The following is a 21,744-nucleotide window of genomic DNA, read 5'->3' as shown; positions in this document are numbered from 1 at the left end:
GTATGATGATATGCAGGATATTTATTAGCAAACCAATCAAGCGTCAGCATTGAAATCATTTCAAAATTAGCGCCAAATTCAAATCTTGTTTATATATAAATTATGTTAAATAATATTTATTTTCTTGTTATTTTACAATCCATTTATTCTCGTGTTCTCTAATTTTTTATAATGTATGATCTACGTCTTGTGTAATCTTCGTTTAATTTGATATAGTTAATGACATTAGTTTTATATATATATATATATACATATATATAAACGATACACTCTTTCTCTCTTTATCATATTTTGTGACGTCAACTTTAGGATGTGCCAACCTTATGAACGTATACTCGGTTTGTGTCATGCTACAATTTTTTCCTCCTCTTTCTCTTCCCTTACTCCACTCCCTTTTGAACTTATTCTCGAAGTCAACCGAACACACATATACATTTATGTATATACACACATGATATGTACGATATACATCCGTTTAAACATTTTTCAAGAAGGAGTTTACATTTTATTATAGTTTCATTAAAAAAAGTATATTTCAACACATGATTTATACAGATTTAAATATAATTATAATAAATTCATCTTTTAACTGCACCAAGTGCAACAAATTTTTGTAATTACATTAAATAGAAAGCCGAAGTGTGTGTTGAAAGCTGAACTAATAAATCCGTTCAACCAAATATTAGTATGAGAATTATTTTTACAAAAGTACATAACTGTATATAAATGCCCATGTATATACACATCTACATATATCTGAATAATTGGAATCTTGATTATTTTCTTTTTGTTTATCCTTTAACATAGATCCAAAAATTGCAATTATCGCATATGTACAATAAAATGTAATCTGGAACATATAATAAAAATATGATACAATTGGCACAAATATATGGATGATAAAAAATATAAAAAATGATCATCATTACCATATTTTCCATTTCTATATACATATTGATACGCATAATACAGGGATGATTACAGATGACATTATATAAAGTACAAATAAGAAAGTGATTAACGATACTGAGGACAGTGTTGTTTTATTATCGATTTCGAAATATCTGCATGACCTATAATTAAAAGAAAGATATATTAGAATGAATTTATTAATGAAATTGTTGGAACTATTAAATGTAATTCTTACCAAGTTGTAATTCTATATACAATGCTAACATTATTACATGTATAGGCACATCACAATCTGCACCTTTTGATAACCATACCTATAATGTTCAATATCAGTTCATTAATTAATATATAAAATTTCATATGACAAGCTTACCATAAACTATATCACAAAATAGTCCAAAATAAATCAATATGATATAAATTATTTTATTCACCTGTTTTAATGTTTCACCAGATTTATCAAGTTCACCACGTATAGCATAAGCAACTGCTAAGTTATAACGAAGAACTGCAACACCTGTAGGAACAGTTGTTGGATACCATGCTGTAACATAGAAGTATAATTTACTGTGTAAAATCTGATATAATCAGCACATTATTTTATAAATCATAAATATATCTTACAAAGTGTAAATAAAGATATTTTGAAAATATTTTACCTTTCACAGGTTTCAAAACAACTTCTTCAATTTTTTCTTTATCCTTATCCTGAATTTCGGGAATAGAAAGAAAAGTATTTAAATCTTGTATATTTTCTGGCTTTAAATATTCGATTGCTTCATTAATTTTATCCATGAAAATCAAACTTTCAGCTGCATACAAATTACCAAGCATTCTATATGCTCCAGGTACTTTACTGAGATTTAATAATGCTTTAGCATGTTCTAATGCAACAATATAATCTCCAAGACACAAAGATACATATGCACTTGCAGCCAAGACATTGATCTTTAAATTCAATGCTTCTATCATCATTGCTTGAGATATCAAGGTGGAGTTCTGACTATCTAGATATAGATGAATGACTTATATAATTTGATCATTGATATTAGAATATATAAATAAATATTGAAAATATTTATACTCAGATTATGTCCAGGTGTCAATGCTAATGAAACTGTTTGAGGATTTGTAATTGTTGTCATAGATAAATTCAATTCACTATTGTTAGGTAATAAAAATAAAGCATTCTTCAAACATAATAATGCAAATTCTAAAGTAGGCTGTGGCATGGCATAAGATAAACCTTCTGTATGATATTTTGTATCTTTTGAAAGTGATGATGTTAAGACTATCTTTCTATGCATTCCAGAACCTATAAATTTCTGAACTAAATCTTTACGCCGTTTAGGTATATTAAAATCAACTTCATTTGTCTGAAAAGAAAGATAAGCTTTTACTTTAAATTTCATTCAAATATATATGCTTATAAAAAATTACTTGCCGATTACACGTACTGGTTTATGACAATAGATACAACATTCAGCCATCCTTAACCAGAGTTTAGGACTATTATGTAATCTTTGTGCAGCCTCCGTAAAACAGTCAAAAGCTTTTGACGCTTGACCAGCATGTAAATATGATATACCCAGACTATACATTAATTCATAATGTTTATTTCCACCAAGTGTGTACAATGATTGTGAAGATAAAGGATCTTAAACAGATATTTTATTATTTGCGTTTATCAAAAAAATGTAATGTGATATAAATTGCTATATTTACCAGTATCTTTTATTTGTACACTCTCTACAGCATTTTTATTTTCTTGTAAAGCCTTTTGTAAATAAAAACATGCTAAATTTGGTTTACCCATGGCAAGATGTATACATGCCATGTTATTGTAATATAAGACTGCAGAAAATTTTCCACAAGATCTAGAAGAGAAAATATTAATATTAATATAAAGCATCAATATATAGAAATTAAAATATGAGATAAATTATAAAAATACTAACTTGAAATCTAAATTTTCTGTTGTAAGTGAATTTAATAACTTAATAGCCTTTTTATAATTTCCTTTCAAATATTCCAAATTTGCTTTCAAACATAATGTTGATATATTCTTGAAAAATATTAAGTAAATATTTTATATATAATAAAATAAGAAAAAATATATTATTATAATTATAATTATTTTGATACATATATAATCTTACTATTGGAGTTCCTAAAGAAACCAATGTCTTCCATTCCCGCTTACATAATTTTAATTGATGTGTTAAAAGGTATATTCTAGCTTTGCATTTTAATAATTTCATTTTAAATAAATCTGTAACTGTATCATTACTATCTCTCTTCTGTTCTTTCTGTTCTTTTACAACTTTCATTACACCTTCTTTATCTACTGACGCAATCTTAGAATTATCCGTTGAAATGAATTGACTTTCAATATAATTTATTAACGACAATGCTGCATCAGGCTGCTCTGTTATTATATGTAATTCAATTAGAAGTAAACAAACTTTATGTGCTAAATTTTCTTCTAAAACATTAAAAGAAATTTAGAGTTATTTTCATCCTTGTAAATCAATTTATATAGTACTTAAGATAACTTTGTTATATATACCCATTGGTTCTATATAAGCAAATAATCTATTCATTATTTGTAATGCTGCAGTATAATGTCCTGTATGGTATAACAAAACTGCTTGATTATATCTCATTACACATTTTTCAACATCGTCTATAGCATCACCCAAATCTGTTGTAGACATTTGTCCACATATCGCATTCAAACTTTTTCTCATCAATTCTGTCTTTTTCAAATCACTTTTATAATATTCTACCACAACTTTATTGTGCATTACTTTGAGATCCTTTGGCCTAAGAGTTTCCAATTTATTCAAATAATTTAAGCAAGATGTATATGAACCTTTTTGAAATTCGAATAATGCATTTTGGGCTAATTCACGTTCTTGTTCTGTTATTACTGCTTGTCCAATATCTTTACTTTGCACTTCAGATATTTCAGCCATCGTAATATAATGAAAAGTACGAAAATTTTACTACAACATAAAAATGATTTAAAAAAACGTCAATCACAGTAAAATCAGTATTTTCTATAATAACATAATATACATTCTGTTACTAACATTTATTTCTGCTAAATAGGTTAACTGTGTCTGTATTCGTTTCACTACGTAATAACTGCCCTTTGTCATTGATACTACCAGGTGTGAACAGTGACGTATAACTTAGGTTACTTAAGGGGTCAAATATATCTACATAATTTATTATTTCTATATTATTAATAATCTTTAAATATATAATAAACAATAATCAGGAAACATGTTTTAAAAAATTGATATATAAATTATGATTACTTTTAAGAACAATATATCTACTCAATAACATAATTTTTAATTTAAGGTGTAACAATGTAGATTTAACAGTTATAAAAATATAATTACACATAATCTAATAATAATATACTGATAATAAATTTATTTAACATTATTATTGATTATTGATTTAAACATAATGTAAAATAAATATAAAACTTATCAAGGATCAAATATATTAAGGTAATATTAAAAGAACATATAAAAAATATTTGTGCATATAACATATAATTGTACACAAATTACATACATATATATGTGTGCAAATATCTTTACTTATCATATTTCAACAATATCCAAGTATAGGAATACGATTTCAGTAAATGAAAGTATTATATAAATTAATAAATTTTGCATATTAAATCATTCTTTTATCTGTCTTTTATTTTTACATAAATTAATAGACCTTTTATGGATAATTAAATGATGCATGCTTTAATGGTAATGTTATCAACAATCTTACAAGGAAGCACTAGTTTCTTAAGTTACTACCATAAAGAAGTCATATAATATTTTCAAATAATCTGTTTATAAAGATATTTTTATGTAACAAAATATCATATCTTGTATCATCATTATATTTCACAGTGTTGGTTTAGATATTATTAAATGCGATTCGATTGAATACAATGTTTCCGTCATGATGTGAATCTATAAATCAGTACTCCTACGACAGTAACAGCAGCCCCACCAATTAAACTCCAAACAAGTTTATTGGAAGTGTCGTTTTTATTTTTCTTTTTCATGGTTGTATTATTAATTTTATGTGTTCCAAGCATCTTACGATAAAGATTTTTTTCATGTTGTGCATCTTTCACATTTTTTTCTTTTAAAATTGCTAATTCTTGTTGAATAGCTTTTGATTCTGGTTCTAACTTTGCAGCCTGAAGTAAAGTAGTATAAGCTAAAGAATGTTCTCCTTTAAGATGCAAGATTCTTCCTGTGGATATAAAGAATATATTTTCACTAATGCATGAAATCATTTAAATTGTAACATCTAAACTTGAATTCAATGTAAACTGATACTATTTTTATAAAGTTGTAATTAATATTACCTTTTCTAAATAATGCTTTTATATTTAATGGTTGACACGCTAAAACATTTTCTACACTTTTTAATGCTGCATCATATGCTTGAGTTTTTATTTGTGCTGCAGTTAAGTTATTAAATACTTTCATACGATCTTCTAATAAAGACTGCAATTCCGTATCAGTAATAGATTCTTCAGTTTCATCAAAAGGAGAATTTCCATAATTCTTTGGAGGAAACAAATAATCTAGAGCTCTTCTGTAGCATTGAATAGCATTTGTTGGTTCATCTCGTGCAAACCACCAATTACCACGTTCTCGTTTTTTATTTCTGTATAGTAATAAATGTTATATGTTAAAATTTTTTATTCCAATAAAGATTAAAGATCAAACTAATCATAATAATAATAATTACCCCATTTCTTTTCTTTGATTGATACTAAGAGAGTCTATATCTGCTTCGAATTCAATTGATTTTACTTCAACAGTATACCAAATAGTAGCATTAGATGGAATATTAGGTTCTTTTCCTAAAGTACCATAAGCAAACCTCGAAGCAACTTCCACTTCTGCGATTTCATTTATTTTCATTAGCGTAATTGCTAAATCTAAACCCTACATATACATTAAAAAGCATTTATAATGAAAAAATTTTTTACATTTATAATGAAAAATATTTAATAGAAAATTTAATTAATTATAAGAATAAGATACATTACCTGAACAATTTCAACATCACCTATTTGTATAGTAATATTTTCATATTCTTCTACAATCGTACCATCTTCAAGTTTGCCAATAATGTTCAATGTACAATAATCAGTTCTACTAGGAGGTATTTTTCCATATAGTCCTTCTCTTATAACTTTTTTTTTCAATTGTCCATTACCAAGAAGATCAATCCACTCATCTGTAGGACGATCAGATAAAGCTGCTTTAGTTAATGGATCTTTTGGATCAACATCAAAATTTAAATCTTCACGAATAAAATCAGCCTGAGTGTTTCCTTTTTGTAATTCTATGTTATCCATCTCTACAAAGTAAAATTATACAATCACATTTATTGTAATATAACAAAATGTTCAGCACATTTATACATTCAATTATTCCATATTCATGATCTCACAACGTTACATGAGTCATGAAAATTCGAAGGTTATTATTAACAAAAAAAAACTACATTAAGAAAAGAGAATGGAAATAAATAACTCATATAACAATAAACTTAAAAAACATAACATTAATAAAATTGATTAAAAAAATACAAATTCATGTAATCAATAATAAAATATAAGAAGTATGATCAGTATATATTATAATTTTTTTAAATCAAGAGAATAAAATAATATAACCGTTATTTATACCTTAATATTTTAAAAGATATGAACATTCATGAAAGTTTTCTAAAATATTTGTATGTTTTTCACATTTGAATGTATAATACGTGGACTACCGGCAGAATGGGTTTATACCTTGAAATTAGGCGATGTAGTAAAATCGATAATCGAATTTTCATCAAGAACTTTTCTTTCTTTCAATTATGTAAGATCGCATAAGATAGAGACGAAGAATGCCAAACAGATTAAAAATTTTAGTCGCTGTTTTTCGTACGATGTGAAAAACAGAACTTCATTATCATTGCAAAGATAAGCGAACGAAATATATTTATAATAATAGTTGTTCTTTTTCTTTATAACTTGTATCCATTTATGCGTACATATATTTACAAACATATATTTTGTTATTCAACTTATTTAATTAATATTCTTTCTAAATAATTTTAATATTTTATACAATCATAATTAAAATTTATAAAATATGAAAATTATTTTAATTACAACGATAATATTTTGATCAGAGGAATTCTATCGATAAAGTCAGGGGTACCTGTTTTTTAGCGTACTGTATTGCATTACTAAATGGAGAGACCAATGAAATGTACCCACATTACTTGCACCTGCGCGTGCGCAGTGGTGCGCATTTCAAGTCTTGATGGTTCATTCAACTTCACCGTTGACTACATATAATTTAGTCATCTATGAACGACAGTTGTTCGTCGAACGTCTTTGTTCTATAAGTCGAAATTGTCGACGACATATCGCACAAATTGCAATGAGGATAATTCTACTTCTTAGCCTTGTGGCTATAATTTTTGGCTTGGCTGTTCATGCAGATGATAAGGCAGCAAAGGGACCAAAAGTAACAGATAAGGTAAGTGGATTCATGATAAAGTAATGATCATATCAATAATGATAATACGTGCAGAATTTTTTATTCATTCGATTTTCTAATATATTTAGGTATGGTTTGACATCCAAATTGGTGGTAAAGATGTTGGAAGAATTGAAATTGGTCTTTTTGGAAATACAGTCCCAAAAACAGTACAGAACTTTGTTGAACTTTCTAAGAAACCTGTTGGAGAAGGCTACAAAGGAAGTAAATTTCATAGAGTTATAAAAGAATTTATGATTCAAGGAGGCGATTTTACAAAAGGAGATGGAACTGGAGGTTAAATAAATTTTGTTTCCTTTGTCAAAGAAATATATAAATCATATTTTTATAATAATACTTTAATATATTATTTAATTATCTTGTTAGGACATAGTATTTATGGTGCCAGATTTGCTGATGAGAATTTCAAGTTAAAGCATTATGGTGCTGGATGGTTATCAATGGCAAATGCTGGAAAAGATACTAATGGTTCTCAATTTTTCATTACTACTGTACAAACTCCGTGGTTAGATGGCAGACATGTTGTGTTTGGGAAAATACTCAAAGGAATGGTATGTGATGATCTAAAAAACTGTAATATTAATTGCATAAATTGTACCAATTTTAATATATGTCTAATATTTTTATATAGGATATAGTAAAAAAAATAGAAGCTGTATCTACCGATAGTCGAGATAAACCAACAGAGGATGTTGTTATTAGTAACAGTGGATCAGAAGTAGTAACAGAACCATTTGGAGTTTCTAGAGATGATGCAACTGAATAAATATCAATTTATGTACAAAATATGCAAGGGTCTATGCTATTAACAATGTAATTTTGATCACTGTACTATATTCCAATTATATATAATTTCATACATAAATATTACTTCCCATTATAAAACAATTTTATAAATGTGTATATGTTTACACAGATACTCCTCCATTTGTATGACTAATAAATGAATGTAATTTGTTTAAACAATTGTTTTATATTTTCTCACTCATATAGATGATATACATACATACATACATACATACATGCATACATGCATACATGCATACATGCATACATGCATACATGCATACATGCATACATACATACATACATACATCATACATACATATATATATATGATAGTTTAATTTTAATCAGTTAGTACTATTAAATCATTAAACTATTAGCAATTTATATTGAATATGACATTTTCTAATAATTGATCTTTTGTATTCTAACTCTGAAGAACAGTGATATTAAAGCAGTGAAAGCACTTTGCTATGCTATAAGTTCGTGACATTCTCACGGTTATTTCACATCGCATACGTTCGAATGAGAAGATACACGACTCGTAGTTGAATTATGCAATAAAAAATATATAAAAGATACATAAGTGTTCAAATAAATTAATTGATTAATATTAACACTTGAATTTTAAGTAAATTAAAATGAGTTTTAGAAATTGTCACGATCAGTCCGTTTCATTTACCCTTGCCTGCATTGGTTTATACCAATCTTCATATAAATGACTAACGTACCAATCATCTTATATTTAATTTGAAACTAGTCTTTTGTAATCCAACTTTGAAGAATAGTGATATTGAAAGCGTAAAAGTACTATAATATAAGAAAGTTCGCGATATTCTCACGTTTATTTTATATTGTATACGTTCGAACTAAAAGATGTGTAGTGTAATTGAGTTATGCAGTAAAAAATGTATAAAAGATAAACAAGTATTTTTTTTTTTAATGAATTAATTTATGTTGACAGTTGAATTTCAAATAAATTAAAATGAGTTTTAGAAACGGTCATGATCAGTCCGTTATATTTATGATCGTCTTCACTACTCTGCATCAATCTTCATATAAATGACTAACGTGCCAATAATCTTAAAATATAGTTAAGAATATGTTCTTGATATTTTAAAATACATCGTTGTTAAATTATTTAAATTTTGTGAAAAATGTTGAAAAAGTCAGAACTAATAATTAATAAACGTCGAAATCTTTGACATGTGTAAAATAGTACGAAAAGGTTAACGTAAATCGGTGAAATGTATGATACTATTTTAAAATTTGATTGAAATTCATTTCAAAAATAGATAGTATTATATATATATATATACACACACACATATAAATATATAATAAAAAATGATTTTTCTAAAGTCTGTTTTATTCTACTGTTCATTAGTCACATTATTTTTATTTCTATTATTATTATATATTCTGGGGGGTGTGCGATACATTACTGATTTTGAAGAAAATACTTGTGAAATGACTTATATGTTTGAATATCCGCAATATGTGGTATGTATATTAGATTAGAATACACTATTTTATAAAGAATTAATGTGCTTTTTTTTGTTTATTTATTCTAATATAGAGGATTGCTTTGGATGATAATATAGAGAACAAATATCCACGATTTGGATTGTACGCATATGGTGAAGGTTTTCTTACAGAAAAATTAAGAAGAATGTATTTCACAGGAATACCTGTTCTTTTTATCCCTGGAAATGCAGGATCTCATGAACAAGGTAACTTGTAATTTTTTTTAGCAATGATTATCATTTATTATTTTCCTGTTTATATATATTTTTATTTGCATATGTAGTAAGGTCTATTGCATCTGTTAGTTTGAGAAAAAGTCAGAAAGATCGAACGCCTTTTCACTTTGACTTCTTTACCGTATCATTGGGTAAAGATTATTCTGCTTTATATGGAGGTATGTATAATGTGTTATATCAGAAGATATAATTGATGTTATTTATTTTGTAAAATATTTAGTATAAAAAATGCATGCATTTACAATATGAATAGTAATGACGTATATTTTATTTTTTAAATAAAAGGTGTATTGATGGAAGAAACTATATATGTTTCTCATTGTATAAACAAAATTTTAAGTCTGTATAAAGGAAACATGAATAATGTTGTACTTATTGGTCATTCTATGGTAATTATAAATACATATTTTCAATAAAAGATGAAAATTAAAAAAATAATTATCTAAAGAGTAATTATCTTTATTTTCAGGGAGGAATCATAGCCAAAGGAGCTATTTTATTAGTTCCAAATGCAAATCCGAGTACTGTCAGTATTATTATCAACTTAGCAACCCCTTCTATGCCATCGCTAGTGTTTGATAATACTTTTGCCACTTATTATTATAATCTAGAGAAAAAAGCAAACCAAATTAAAGATGCTGGGATAACAGTGGTATCAATTGCTGGAGGGCCAAGAGACATTGTTGTACCAGCAAATCAAGCCATAGATCCTATAGCGGATATAAATATTCTTACTACAAGTATACCAGATGTTTGGAAATCTACCGATCATCTTTGTATTCTATGGTGCAAGCAATTGGTGCTTTCTATAGTGAGATTTTTATTTGATAGTGTTGATTATACACAAAAACCAGCTCGAATTTATAATGACCCTGCTCGTAAATTGGAAGCCTTATCTTATCATTTTTTACATGTAAGGAACATTTGTATTGATATGTTTAATATTTATGAAAGGGAGATATAGTGATTTATTATCTTTGTAGCGAAGTTCAGGAAAAAGATTATATCATTTTAAAGAAAAATTTAATTTTGATAAAAATGGCGAATGGATAGAAAATATACAAAGGCAATACACATGGGAGAGTAAAGTTAACAGTTCTAGAAAAGGTTCTACATATTTAATGATTAGACTCACAGATCCACGTGATCACTTGACAATTGAGACAATAAACTTAGAAACAAAAGATTGGCTCTTCGCTTGTTCTGCATCAAATTTGCAAGGCTATTCGAGAGTGTGGTTGGTACAATAATTATATAATAATTAAGATATAAGTATATATTAACATTAAAGCATTCAACCATTTATTTTTTAAATATTTATTTGCTTTTAGTGATTGGGGCTGGAATCTTACAAATAGGACAAGGATGGCTCCAGATCATTTACACAAACTCAGACGTGTTGTTGACTTAGATACACAAGAAATTAAATATCCACATGTGACACATATTGTTATTAGAATGACTTCAGAAGATTTAGAAAACAATGTTATAGTTACTATTGATGGATATTCTCATGAAAAAAGAATTTTGCCTATTAAAAGTAGGAATTGGGTTATTGCAAACCTTTTTAATTCTGATTTATCTGGTTTGATAAATTTTGCACCTGGACAAACAAGATATTACGTAACTCTAGATAAAATAAATGTAATAGATGTAGAGCTTAAAAATATTGAATGCAAGAATATTAAAGGACCAGTTCACACTAGTATTGAATTATTAGAATCATGGAATTCTGGCACTAGTCAAACTATATTTTTAAGTGAAATGTAAGTGTATTTTCTTTCTAGAAGTTTTAATCCAGAATTATCTGCATATCACTTATTTGTTTTACAGAGATAATGGACCCAAAACTATGAAAGTACAGACACATTACAACTATAATACCAATAGTTCTGCAATCTTAAGGATGACTTTAGAACCGAAATGCGCATACAAATTTAACATCAAAGAAGGTGGCATAATAGATCAGATTTCTTGTTTAGTGCGAGATCGCTGGTCTGTTCTTTATACAATTATCATAAGTTTACTCTTAATAATAATATCGTTGCGAATAGATAGCGATAAAAACATGACTCCATCATTAATTGTTACAATGGCTTTATGTATCTATTTTGGTCTTGTTTTTGAAAGTTGTGTGGCTTTGAGCATCATTTGTCTATTTGCTATTGGTACATGTTGTTCTGTTATTTTCCTTGGTTCATTGGCACATGGTATAGCTGTAAGGTAAGATTATATTTATTTATTTATTATAAAATTATTATATTTTACTAGTTTTTGTAGTACATTCTTACATTCAATTACAGGTTTCTAGCACGTGCAATAGCATTTTCAGTAACATGGGCTGACTGGTTACTTGGTGGATTGAATCAGTTACCATTCTTCACAACAATTCTTGTCATATCTTTAGTTCCAGCAACATGTGGAGCATTGTCTATGATTATCTCAGTATTTTTGCACTTTTTAAAATTAACGAGAATGTATGAAGATTATTTAGAAGAATTATTAATGTCTTGTTTACAACATTTTACCTTTGGTAGAGTTTTTAGGAATAGAACAAGAACAGATATTACAAACACCAATGAAAATACTCAGCAAAAAATAGTGGATTATATGATTCTTTTTATTTTATGGAGTTTCGTTACTATTTCTGCTATGCCATCTGTTCTTGTATGGGCAAAAAATTTCAGGTCAGTTAACTCTCTATTAATATTTTAATCACTTGATTGTTACAATATTAAAATTAAAAATGAAATATTTTTATAGTTATAGTACACGATTATTAACAGAAGACCCTATACTGCTTGTTAGTTGGGAAACTCTAGCTGTATGCAGCACTCTTGAACTTGTACAAATGTCTTCCAAATCTTCAGAATCATGGATATTAAGCAATATATTACGTTTTTTAAGTTGGATTATGCTTTCCACAGCAGCGACTGTTCGTCCATCCTTTTATCAATGGTTTATACCACCTTTTGTGGCATTAGTTATAGCTATTCTCTCTCTTCATTGTATCATTACTAAGAGATTAAACTCATAATACATGAAATGAGTAGATGAAATATTTATGAAGGAAATAAAGAAATTTGAACTGCATCATAAAATAAATGATTTTACTTGTTATTCGTGAAAAAAATTAGATATACATATTCGATAATCAAACTTATGTAATCTATGAGTGCATAAAGTAGTAACATGTTGATTCTAATATACAGATATTTTTAAATTGAGCATACCTATACACAATAAATAATCCTATTTATATATAAACTGTCAAAGAAGTTTTATAAGTATTTTTCATTGACTTTCCATCAAAGTATATGTATACAATTTACAAATAATGTAGTAAAAAGTCAGTTTAACTTAGAATCAAATTATTTTAAAGTATTGGATGTCTATTTTTCCATCTGATAGAAATGACGCAATATGCACGTATACAAAGAATAATGCTTATTCCCAAAAGTAATAATAAATCATATACTGACAATATATTTTAGTGTTTTATACGAACCAAATGTAAGAAGTATAGCAATATATTGTATTAATACATTAATAATACAATGCCCATTCATTTTCTTGAAGAAAAGTATCCACCACTTCTTTCATAGCTAAATTTGGAATCAATTGGTCTTGTGTTAATCGAACACGTGTAACTGGATCAAAATGTCCCACCCTTTGTAAGTGTTCTTCAATATCTTTTCGTTCATAAGTAATTCCACTAGGTGTTATGACAGGTTCTTGAAGTATTTCAAAACTAATTTTCCCACATAAGTAATCTGGTACTTCTCTTTTCTATTAAGATTAATATTGGTATTAATTAGACTAGATTTACATGAAGAAATAGCATATGAATTATAATAATGAACAATAATATAAACTGACCCTTCTTCTGTCATCTACTTTAGCAAATAAATCATTAAGATGAGCTGTACAAATATCTCGTTTTTCTTCTATTTCTTCTTTTCTCCTAGCCAAATCACTACCTGATGCATCTGTTCCAGATTTATTGTCTCCATCTTTTATGACTTCTTGATCATTTAAAGCAGTTAATTTGCGTTCTGCATCCTCAGCTAATAATTGATTTAAATATGTCTGAAGTTCAATGTCTTGTGCAATCCTCTGTTCTTCCCTCAACTGAAAACGGCGTTTGCGTGCTTGCCTCAAGACACTGGTAATGTCGTCCCCATAATTTAATTTCTGTTCCTTGGCCAAGTCCACCGCTATGCCATTGTCATTTAGCATAGTTAATCATTTTCAAAATAATATTAGTATCATTCTAATAATAATTAATTTGATGACAGTAGCATCTAGTGTCTAGAAGAGTTGTGCAAGATAGCCAAATAATAGGAACCAAGCAACAATGCAACTTATTGTATTTTACCTCAAAATTCAATGGACATATTCCTACCATTTACAGATGAATTATGCGTAGTCACAATGCTCCATGCAACCGTGTCAGATCCGGAATAATATTAGTTATAATAATATAAGAAAATATGGTAAATAATATAAGATTTTGAAGATTCTATCGTTCGATGAAGATTTTTAATTAAATATTTAGATATTATTAAAAACTAAGGTATTATAAATTTTTCACTGTGCTTCAAAAATAGTTTAATAACTGTCACCATATTATATTCTATTAAAATTATTATTATTCTAGCATATGGAATAAATTGAAATAAGCAAATATTTAAGCTGAAAATATATTAACCTTTTCCAAGCTCTATTATATTTTGTAAATTTAATAAATACCAGTTACCATTATTAGATAAAAACATACCTCTTTGTAAATGTTTGACAGCTTCATCATAAAGTTCCGATTCAAGTAGAGCTAAACCCAAGAAAAAGTGTCCCTTTACAGAACAAGGATCTATATCCAAAGCTCTTCTACAATCCTGACATGATGATTCCCAGCGCTTCAATTTTAGATGGCACAAAGCTCGATTTGTGAAGTATAATGCTTGAGTTGGATTCTTTATCTGAAGAAATAAAATGCAATCGTAACTGATCTGCACATATTTGAGGTATCACTCACAATTGCTTTTGTATAACAGTTTGCAGCATCTTCATATTTATGAAGACTGAAAAGACGATTGCCTTGCTCCTTTAATTCCTTGTCTGATAAATTTGCAGTGGAATACATTTTGCTCATGGTGATAATTTGTTATGTGTCACAATGGACACAACGCCGAGAATGTATTAAAATTCTATAAATGCGTACGCAAAAATACAAATAAATACTATAAAAGAAAAAAATGTACCACAATATTTTAACCTCAAATCTACATACGTTTCTTTACTTTTCACTTTTATGTGTATTTAATTTGCAAAAGAAGTATCATTTCTCGCTTATCTCACTCTATGTATATGATTTTTTAAAACGATCTTATAAATATCGATAATAGATATTAGACTATTTGTTAAATACGTATGTACGTCTATCCCCAGGATCCTTTAGCTGTATATAAAAAGTGTTACAAATTTTAGTTCGGTAGACAAACATCTAGATGACGCAACTACTCAGTCAGTACAATATATTTATTTATACGATGTGACGAATAAGTGTAATTACACTTTAAAGCTTATATACATGTACGTGGATTGAAATAATTAATTATTTAAATGAATAAGTTCAAATTTGTAATACTAACTTTTCAATATCCAAGCTGACCGAGTTTATATCACTTGTCGAAGTATCACGAATCATCACGTATTTGTGTTGTTTACATTGGTTAGATTTTGATTATTAAATTATTCTTATGAAATTACTGTTCATTAGCAATCTATATACTATAGTTGGACGTATGTACTATACATTATTTAAATAAATGTTAAATAATCGAAAGAATTAATTAAATAAATCAATTATAGTACAGACTAAGAAAGCTATGATGTTACCTCGTCGACGTCCAGCGATGAAATATTGTCAAGATCGTACAATTTCCCAGTTCTATTGTTATTTATTTTACTAATTAAAAATAATTCTCTGTCAATTTGAAATTTTCTCTTATCAAAAATGAAAATTATTTTATATTCAGTATGTATTAATAATACGTGACGTTTCAACAAATACATTTTGAAACGTTAAAGAAAAAAGTGAAAAATTTTTTACTTTAATGCAAAACTTGCGAAAAATTTATTACTCGATTTCAATAATAAAAATGCATAAAATATGTGATAATTCTACTCGCGTACGTGTGTGGTAGTACGAATGTTACTTCTACGTTTTAGTTTTTTAAATATATATTATTATTATATAAGAGCATTTTGAGTGACAACATGGTAAAATTAAAATATGATTAAGAGCCATACTCGAAGAGTTCTGGTGAACTTTCGAAAATAACTCAATAGCTTAATAGTTGTCCTCTTGAGCCATATAGCTTCTTCTTTGCTTCGTACCCTAATCATTACTTCGATAATTATCGTTAACTATCGTTAATATCGAAAGATTAAAACCGTCCTCTAAAGTGAAAAAAAAGAAAAACTGATAAATCTAACGCAACTCTAAAGCCATCCTGAAACGAAAAATCGAGAAAGTATAGAGACAGAAACGAGAATTAGTATATTAATTGCTGAAAATCCTAAGCTAAAAATTGATTAATTTATTTTAGAATCTACGGGTGTGATTCTACAAGTCTCTTTTTCTTTTATCAATGACTATTGAAATTTTTCTTTTATCAATAAAATTGATTAATCTTTATTTAAAAATGTAATGAAAAATCATTGAACACTCCTTACAAGCGATTATTCTAATTATTAGAAAAGAAATTATATAATTTCGCTTGTAATTTAAAGATTATTCATCGCGAATATCTTCTTGCTCATTAGATTAAGATTAATATTATTTTGGCGAGAGAAAATACTTAACATTTCAAATAATAATAAGTAACAAGAAAACTCTATCCTGATCTAATAAATAAATCAAAAAATAAGAAACCATTCATGAGTAAATCTCCGAAGAAATTTACTCGTGGTCACTCAAAATGTTTTTTTACTGATTAATTACAACCGATCACTCGTGCCGATTCGGACCTTTCGTCCTCGACATAATTGAGTGATCGGAGGAACTTAAAAATTCACTCACTACTTAAGAAGTTCTGCGATGGCTCCAAAACACTCGTCCGCGATGTAGGTCGAAATTGTGGGCGGATGATTCGTAGTTGGTTGAAAATGAGGTAGGTCGACATCGAAGTTGGTCGAAATCCTCTTCAGTGATGCACTGATTCTAATTCGCGGTAGTTATTTATTAACGGACGATCACTGACTTTATTTCGCGAAACTCTATTGTCTTTTATAAATACAGTCTGTACGACTGTTAAAAAAGCAAAATACTTCGCAAACAAACACTGACTCTAACGACTGCATTGCACGCAGTCCATGCAAGAACATTTATCGTTTAAATCGCGAAACGCGAACGAACAAACACTGCTTTTACTTCGCGATATTTTTATTTTAGCGACACAACACTCGATTACTTCATTGCTCCGCGTGCGATTGCAATAAAATTCTGAAACAGAAAAATAGAAACGAATTAATTTGGATCACAGTTATAACAAGAAATTATATAAATTATTCAAGAAATATGTGATCGAGAAATATATTTACTTTCAGTCTTCGTTGATGCTTGCAGAAAGGCTTCCTGTTAGAATTTCGACGTTCACTCGTCGGTGTACAAAGGAAGAGTGATCTGTCAAAGTCGATCGAAGGTCCGACTATGTTGATTTCACACGTAGCCAAAGATCACCAGTCCAAAATGTAAGTCTACAAAAAATAAGTGGTATAAAATATTAAAGAAATATCTGATATAGAAATATACTTGCTGTAACTCTTGCTTATTACTTGTATGGCGAGCGTCCTGTGAGAATTTCTATGTTCCCTCGTCGGAGTACGAAAGAAGACTAACTTGACAAAAGTTAAAGTTAATAGAAGTTGTATATGTTTATATTATACGAGGTCAATAATACCGAGATTAAAATTTGTAAGTATTGGAATTTTCAATTAAAATTATTTTAAGTTTTTCTCGCGTTACGATCTTTGTAATGTTAAACGAATATACTATTGTTTAAATATTAGTTTTTTATATTCCGCGTATATTAAAAACTGTTTAAATAATTGTAAAATTATCGAAAGTATTAATTTGTAAATTTTTGCGTCCGGAAAGAGAGAGCTGCGAGGCTCACTCGTCGGAGTATAAAAGGAGACTAACTCGACAAAAGTCAAAGTTAATAGAAGTTGTATATGTTTATATTATACGAGGTCAATAATACCGAGATTAAAATTTGTAAGTGTTGGAATTTTCAATTAAAATTATTTTAAGTTTTTCTCGCGTTACGATCTTTGTAATGTTAAACGAATATACTATTGTTTAAATATTAGTTTTTTATATTCCGCGTATATTAAAAACTGTTTAAATAATTGTAAAATTATCGAAAGTATTAATTTGTAAATTTTTGCGTCCGGAAAGAGAGAGCTGCGAGGCTCACTCGTCGGAGTATAAAAGGAGACTAACTCGACAAAAGTCAAAGTTCGATCGATATTTTGTATTATATTCAATTTTCATATATATTCACGTACGTACCACACACAACACACACTTTTAATTTTATCTTTTTAATACGAGATCTCACACTTTTCAGATTTTTAAGAATTTCACGAGATATAACAACAGAGCATCGAATAGAATCGTTCTTAGTGATCCAAAGTTAAGAGTTCGTCTTTTGAAGGATCAACGATTACTACCAGTAAGTAAATTTCTTTCTTTATATATTTCCTGAATAATTGTAAAAGATAAAAAAACATAACCTGCGAATCTGTATGATGCGATCGAAAGTTCGATCTTTTTGAATTATTTACGCGTGAATAATATACATATATATATATACTCTACATATACTCTACACACACACACACACACACACATATATATATATATATATATATGTAGAGAGTCGATTATTACGAATGTGTCGATGCATTGCGCCGAGCTCGACGTTTATTTGCATGTATGCACTGTCTGTGTGCAAAAATATTCGAGTTTTTTTCGTCTGCTTTTGTTCGGTACTTTCTAAGAAATAATATAGGTTAGTAAGCCAGTCCAGTTCTTGGAATTATATAGATTAGTCTGTCCAAAAATAATGCGTAATTTTCGTGGTCGCTTTTTAATTCTCGTCACCTATATACATTTCAATGTATTATTTCTCTATATACCTATTTACATATTTATCGTTTCTTCTTCGTTCCTTTCTTTTCGATAGTCGAACATTCTCGATTATGTACAATTATTATCGACTCATACATTACTTCGATCATAAATGATGTAATTATTCGATATATGTAAATAACAATTCGAAGAAGTATTATTTTTTCAAATATATATATATATATATATATATATATATATATATATATATATGAAATACGTAAATCATTAAATTATTTCGATTTAACAATTGCTCACTATTTCGCGCGTAATATATAAAGCATAGGGATAATCTAGGTACTTGTGATACAAGTGCGTATCTATTTAACGTTTCTATATCTTTAGAAAATATAATTGTTTCATTAGAAAATTATTGTCTATGTTTAAAATTCGAATTAATTACATTTGTCATTCATATCGTATTATTTACGCATTTGTATTATATTTTTTATTATTTTTAATTGAAAAAAATAATATTTGATTTGGCTCACGTAGTACCTGTGTGACGTAATCGAATTACGGGTCCATTCCCCTTCCTTGCTAGTGGTTTCATTACCATCTTGAACGCAGTGATAAGTGTACACGGTGTTTCGTCGCTCCGACAATTACAGGTAATTAGAATATTTTTTTCTAACATACACCCCTTTCCAATATATCAATCGATAGCTAATCACGCGAGTTATGAAAAGCCGCGTTTGCACATCGGGATATTATGTCGTTTAAAAGATATTCGCGAAAATAAAATTGGCCTCTCGTAGATCGCCCGAGGAGCTATTCTGTCGTACTTTTTCTTCAATTTTGCTTCTTTATTTTCATAATATCGATATTTTTCTCGCTTTTTAACAGTTTTAATCAATCATTTTGCATTAATAGTTGTCATCGATCGATATTTTGTATTAAATTTGATTTTCATATACGATTATATATATGCACACATACACACACATATCTACGGATATTCCTTATTCATGTATACGTACAGTTAACTTATCCTATATAGTAATATGATCTTATATTTTTCAGATTTCCAAGAATTTCACGAGTTAGAATACAGAGTATCGAATACACCAGTTTTATACGTCTCTTTGATACGTATAGATAAGTCTATCTCATTTTAATAACAAAGGCGTAATAGAAAGTAAAACGTAATAAAAACATATAGGTATATACAGTATGGAGATCGCATTACTCTGTTGTATATATATATTTCCAAGGAATTCTACGACTGAGATCAAAACAAAAACAGTCGAGCGTCGAACTCTCTGAAGGTCAGAGAAGAGATTGTTATTCAGAAAGCACTGATCAATTTCATTGTAATTACGTATTTTATTACGGAACATTTTTATTTTAACTTTATCGCGATTATTTCAATATTATAGACATTTTATTATTTTATATGATGCTATAGGAATTCGTATATTTTTTAGGTTATTCTTCATCGAATTTACTCGTGCAGCTATTATTTCATTTTAGAATTATTACATATTATGACAGAATTTATTACATTTTTATTAACAATTGGATCTTTGTATATCTCCAAGTGATGAGACCTGGGCAATCGATATTGTATGAGTTTGTATTTTAAGATACAAAGCAAACACTATCGAGCAAATAGCTGCATACTTTGGTACATTTTTAACGTTCGATAATTTTATAATTTTTTAAACAGTCTTTAATGTACGCAGAATACAAAAAACAAATATTTAAACAATAGTACATTCGTTCAACATCGCAAAGATCGCGAGAAACTTAAAATAACTTCAATTTAAAATTCCGATACTTCAAAATTTTAATGTGCGATATCAACAAAGCCAAACTTTTGATTGACTATGACAATGACTGGATCAGTCTTTCTTTGTACTCCGACGAGTGAACGTCGAAATTCTAACAGGATGTCTTTCTGCAAGTATCAACGAAGACTGAAAGTAAATATATTTCTCTATCACATATTTCTTGAATAATTTATATAATTTCTTGTTATAACTGTGATCCAAATTAATTCGTTTCTATTTTTCTGTTTCAGAACTTTATTGCAATCGCACGCGGAGCAATGAAGTAATCGAGTGTTTGTGTTGCTGAAATAAAAATATCGCGAAGTAAAAGCAGTGTTTGTTCGTTCGCGTTTCGCGATTTAAACAATAAATGTTCTTGCATGGACTGCGTGCAATGCAGTCGTTAGAGTCAGTGTTTGTTTGCGAAGTATTTTGCTTTTTTAACAGTCGCACAGACTGTATTTATAAAAGACAATAGAGTTTCGCGAAATAAAGTCAGTGATCGTCCGTTAATAAATAACTACCGCGAATTAGAATCAGTGCATCACTGAAGAGGATTTCGGCCAACTTCGATGTCGACCTACCTCATTTTCAACCAATTACGAATCATTCACCCACAATTTCGACCTAAATCGCGGACGAGTGTTTTGGAGCCATCGCAGAACTTCTTTAGTAGTGAGTAAATAAATTGAAAGTCCCTTCAGTGC

The 21,744-nt window shown here is 28.3% G+C and overlaps 7 protein-coding genes across 12 annotated transcripts in view; 3 read left to right on the top strand and 4 right to left on the bottom strand.

Annotated features, from left to right (window-relative positions):
- Window positions 1–192: 192 nt before the first annotated feature.
- LOC127061362 (CCR4-NOT transcription complex subunit 10) lies at window positions 193–4,237 on the bottom strand. Of its 2 annotated transcripts, XM_050988132.1 has the most exons (12): window positions 4,008–4,237; window positions 3,482–3,920; window positions 3,072–3,397; window positions 2,871–2,977; window positions 2,638–2,789; window positions 2,370–2,569; window positions 1,997–2,288; window positions 1,572–1,919; window positions 1,347–1,456; window positions 1,148–1,226; window positions 930–1,073; window positions 194–850 (listed from the first exon to the last, which is right to left on the bottom strand). In XM_050988132.1, exons 2-11 carry the CDS (start codon window positions 3,888–3,890, stop codon window positions 1,018–1,020), a joined length of 2,079 nt encoding a protein of 692 aa, XP_050844089.1. In that variant the 5' UTR covers window positions 3,891–3,920; window positions 4,008–4,237; the 3' UTR covers window positions 194–850; window positions 930–1,017. The 2 variants fall into 2 exon arrangements, with proteins under 2 accessions (XP_050844090.1, XP_050844089.1); XM_050988133.1 differs by lacking the exon at window positions 4,008–4,237 and having other exon boundaries at window positions 193–850; window positions 3,482–4,001.
- Window positions 4,238–4,588: 351 nt separating this feature from the next.
- On the bottom strand, window positions 4,589–7,120 carry LOC127061375 (peptidyl-prolyl cis-trans isomerase FKBP8). 2 transcript variants are annotated; one of them, XM_050988168.1, is made up of 5 exons: window positions 6,650–7,120; window positions 6,005–6,318; window positions 5,701–5,900; window positions 5,312–5,616; window positions 4,589–5,196 (listed from the first exon to the last, which is right to left on the bottom strand). In XM_050988168.1, the coding sequence occupies exons 2-5, from the start codon at window positions 6,314–6,316 to the stop codon at window positions 4,895–4,897; spliced, it is 1,119 nt and encodes a 372-aa protein (XP_050844125.1). In that variant the 5' UTR covers window positions 6,317–6,318; window positions 6,650–7,120; the 3' UTR covers window positions 4,589–4,894. The 2 variants fall into 2 exon arrangements, with proteins under 2 accessions (XP_050844125.1, XP_050844126.1); XM_050988169.1 differs by having other exon boundaries at window positions 6,758–7,120.
- Window positions 7,121–7,257: 137 nt separating this feature from the next.
- LOC127061380 (peptidyl-prolyl cis-trans isomerase 5) lies at window positions 7,258–8,483 on the top strand. The gene is made up of 4 exons (XM_050988177.1): window positions 7,258–7,496; window positions 7,586–7,793; window positions 7,884–8,068; window positions 8,149–8,483. The coding sequence occupies exons 1-4, from the start codon at window positions 7,278–7,280 to the stop codon at window positions 8,281–8,283; spliced, it is 747 nt and encodes a 248-aa protein (XP_050844134.1). The 5' UTR covers window positions 7,258–7,277; the 3' UTR covers window positions 8,284–8,483.
- A 226-nt stretch (window positions 8,484–8,709) lies between these two features.
- On the top strand, window positions 8,710–14,000 carry LOC127061359 (GPI inositol-deacylase). The gene is made up of 10 exons (XM_050988128.1): window positions 8,710–9,806; window positions 9,883–10,036; window positions 10,114–10,224; window positions 10,352–10,455; window positions 10,536–10,979; window positions 11,050–11,303; window positions 11,398–11,832; window positions 11,900–12,289; window positions 12,370–12,753; window positions 12,830–14,000. Exons 1-10 carry the CDS (start codon window positions 9,651–9,653, stop codon window positions 13,101–13,103), a joined length of 2,706 nt encoding a protein of 901 aa, XP_050844085.1. The 5' UTR covers window positions 8,710–9,650; the 3' UTR covers window positions 13,104–14,000.
- Window positions 12,759–15,890, bottom strand: LOC127061377 (E3 ubiquitin-protein ligase CHIP). The gene is made up of 6 exons (XM_050988173.1): window positions 15,718–15,890; window positions 15,357–15,524; window positions 15,102–15,273; window positions 14,847–15,045; window positions 13,946–14,283; window positions 12,759–13,855 (listed from the first exon to the last, which is right to left on the bottom strand). The coding sequence occupies exons 3-6, from the start codon at window positions 15,216–15,218 to the stop codon at window positions 13,613–13,615; spliced, it is 897 nt and encodes a 298-aa protein (XP_050844130.1). The 5' UTR covers window positions 15,219–15,273; window positions 15,357–15,524; window positions 15,718–15,890; the 3' UTR covers window positions 12,759–13,612.
- Window positions 15,891–17,687: 1,797 nt separating this feature from the next.
- Window positions 17,688–21,744, bottom strand: part of LOC127061350 (dedicator of cytokinesis protein 7) — an 83,756-nt gene continuing 79,699 nt past the window's right edge. For all 4 annotated transcript variants that reach the window (XM_050988056.1, XM_050988059.1, XM_050988060.1 and 1 more), the window contains exon 21: window positions 17,688–17,827. The gene's annotated coding sequence lies outside the window, so the exon portion shown is untranslated. The remainder of the gene's footprint in view (window positions 17,828–21,744) is intronic.
- Window positions 17,698–21,744, top strand: part of LOC127061376 (uncharacterized) — a 35,947-nt gene continuing 31,900 nt past the window's right edge. The window contains exons 1-5 of the mRNA XM_050988172.1: window positions 17,698–17,821; window positions 18,703–18,807; window positions 19,761–19,876; window positions 20,289–21,190; window positions 21,289–21,712. Of these exons, the coding sequence (XP_050844129.1) occupies window positions 21,610–21,712 (103 nt within the window). The 5' untranslated portion in view covers window positions 17,698–17,821; window positions 18,703–18,807; window positions 19,761–19,876; window positions 20,289–21,190; window positions 21,289–21,609. The remainder of the gene's footprint in view (window positions 17,822–18,702; window positions 18,808–19,760; window positions 19,877–20,288; window positions 21,191–21,288; window positions 21,713–21,744) is intronic.

Source organism: Vespula vulgaris, chromosome 2, assembly GCF_905475345.1.
Source record: "Vespula vulgaris chromosome 2, iyVesVulg1.1, whole genome shotgun sequence".
Classification (NCBI taxonomy): Eukaryota; Metazoa; Arthropoda; class Insecta; order Hymenoptera; family Vespidae; genus Vespula; species Vespula vulgaris.
The sequence above is the reverse complement of the archived record's forward strand: the minus strand, read 5'-3'. Positions and strand labels throughout refer to the sequence as shown.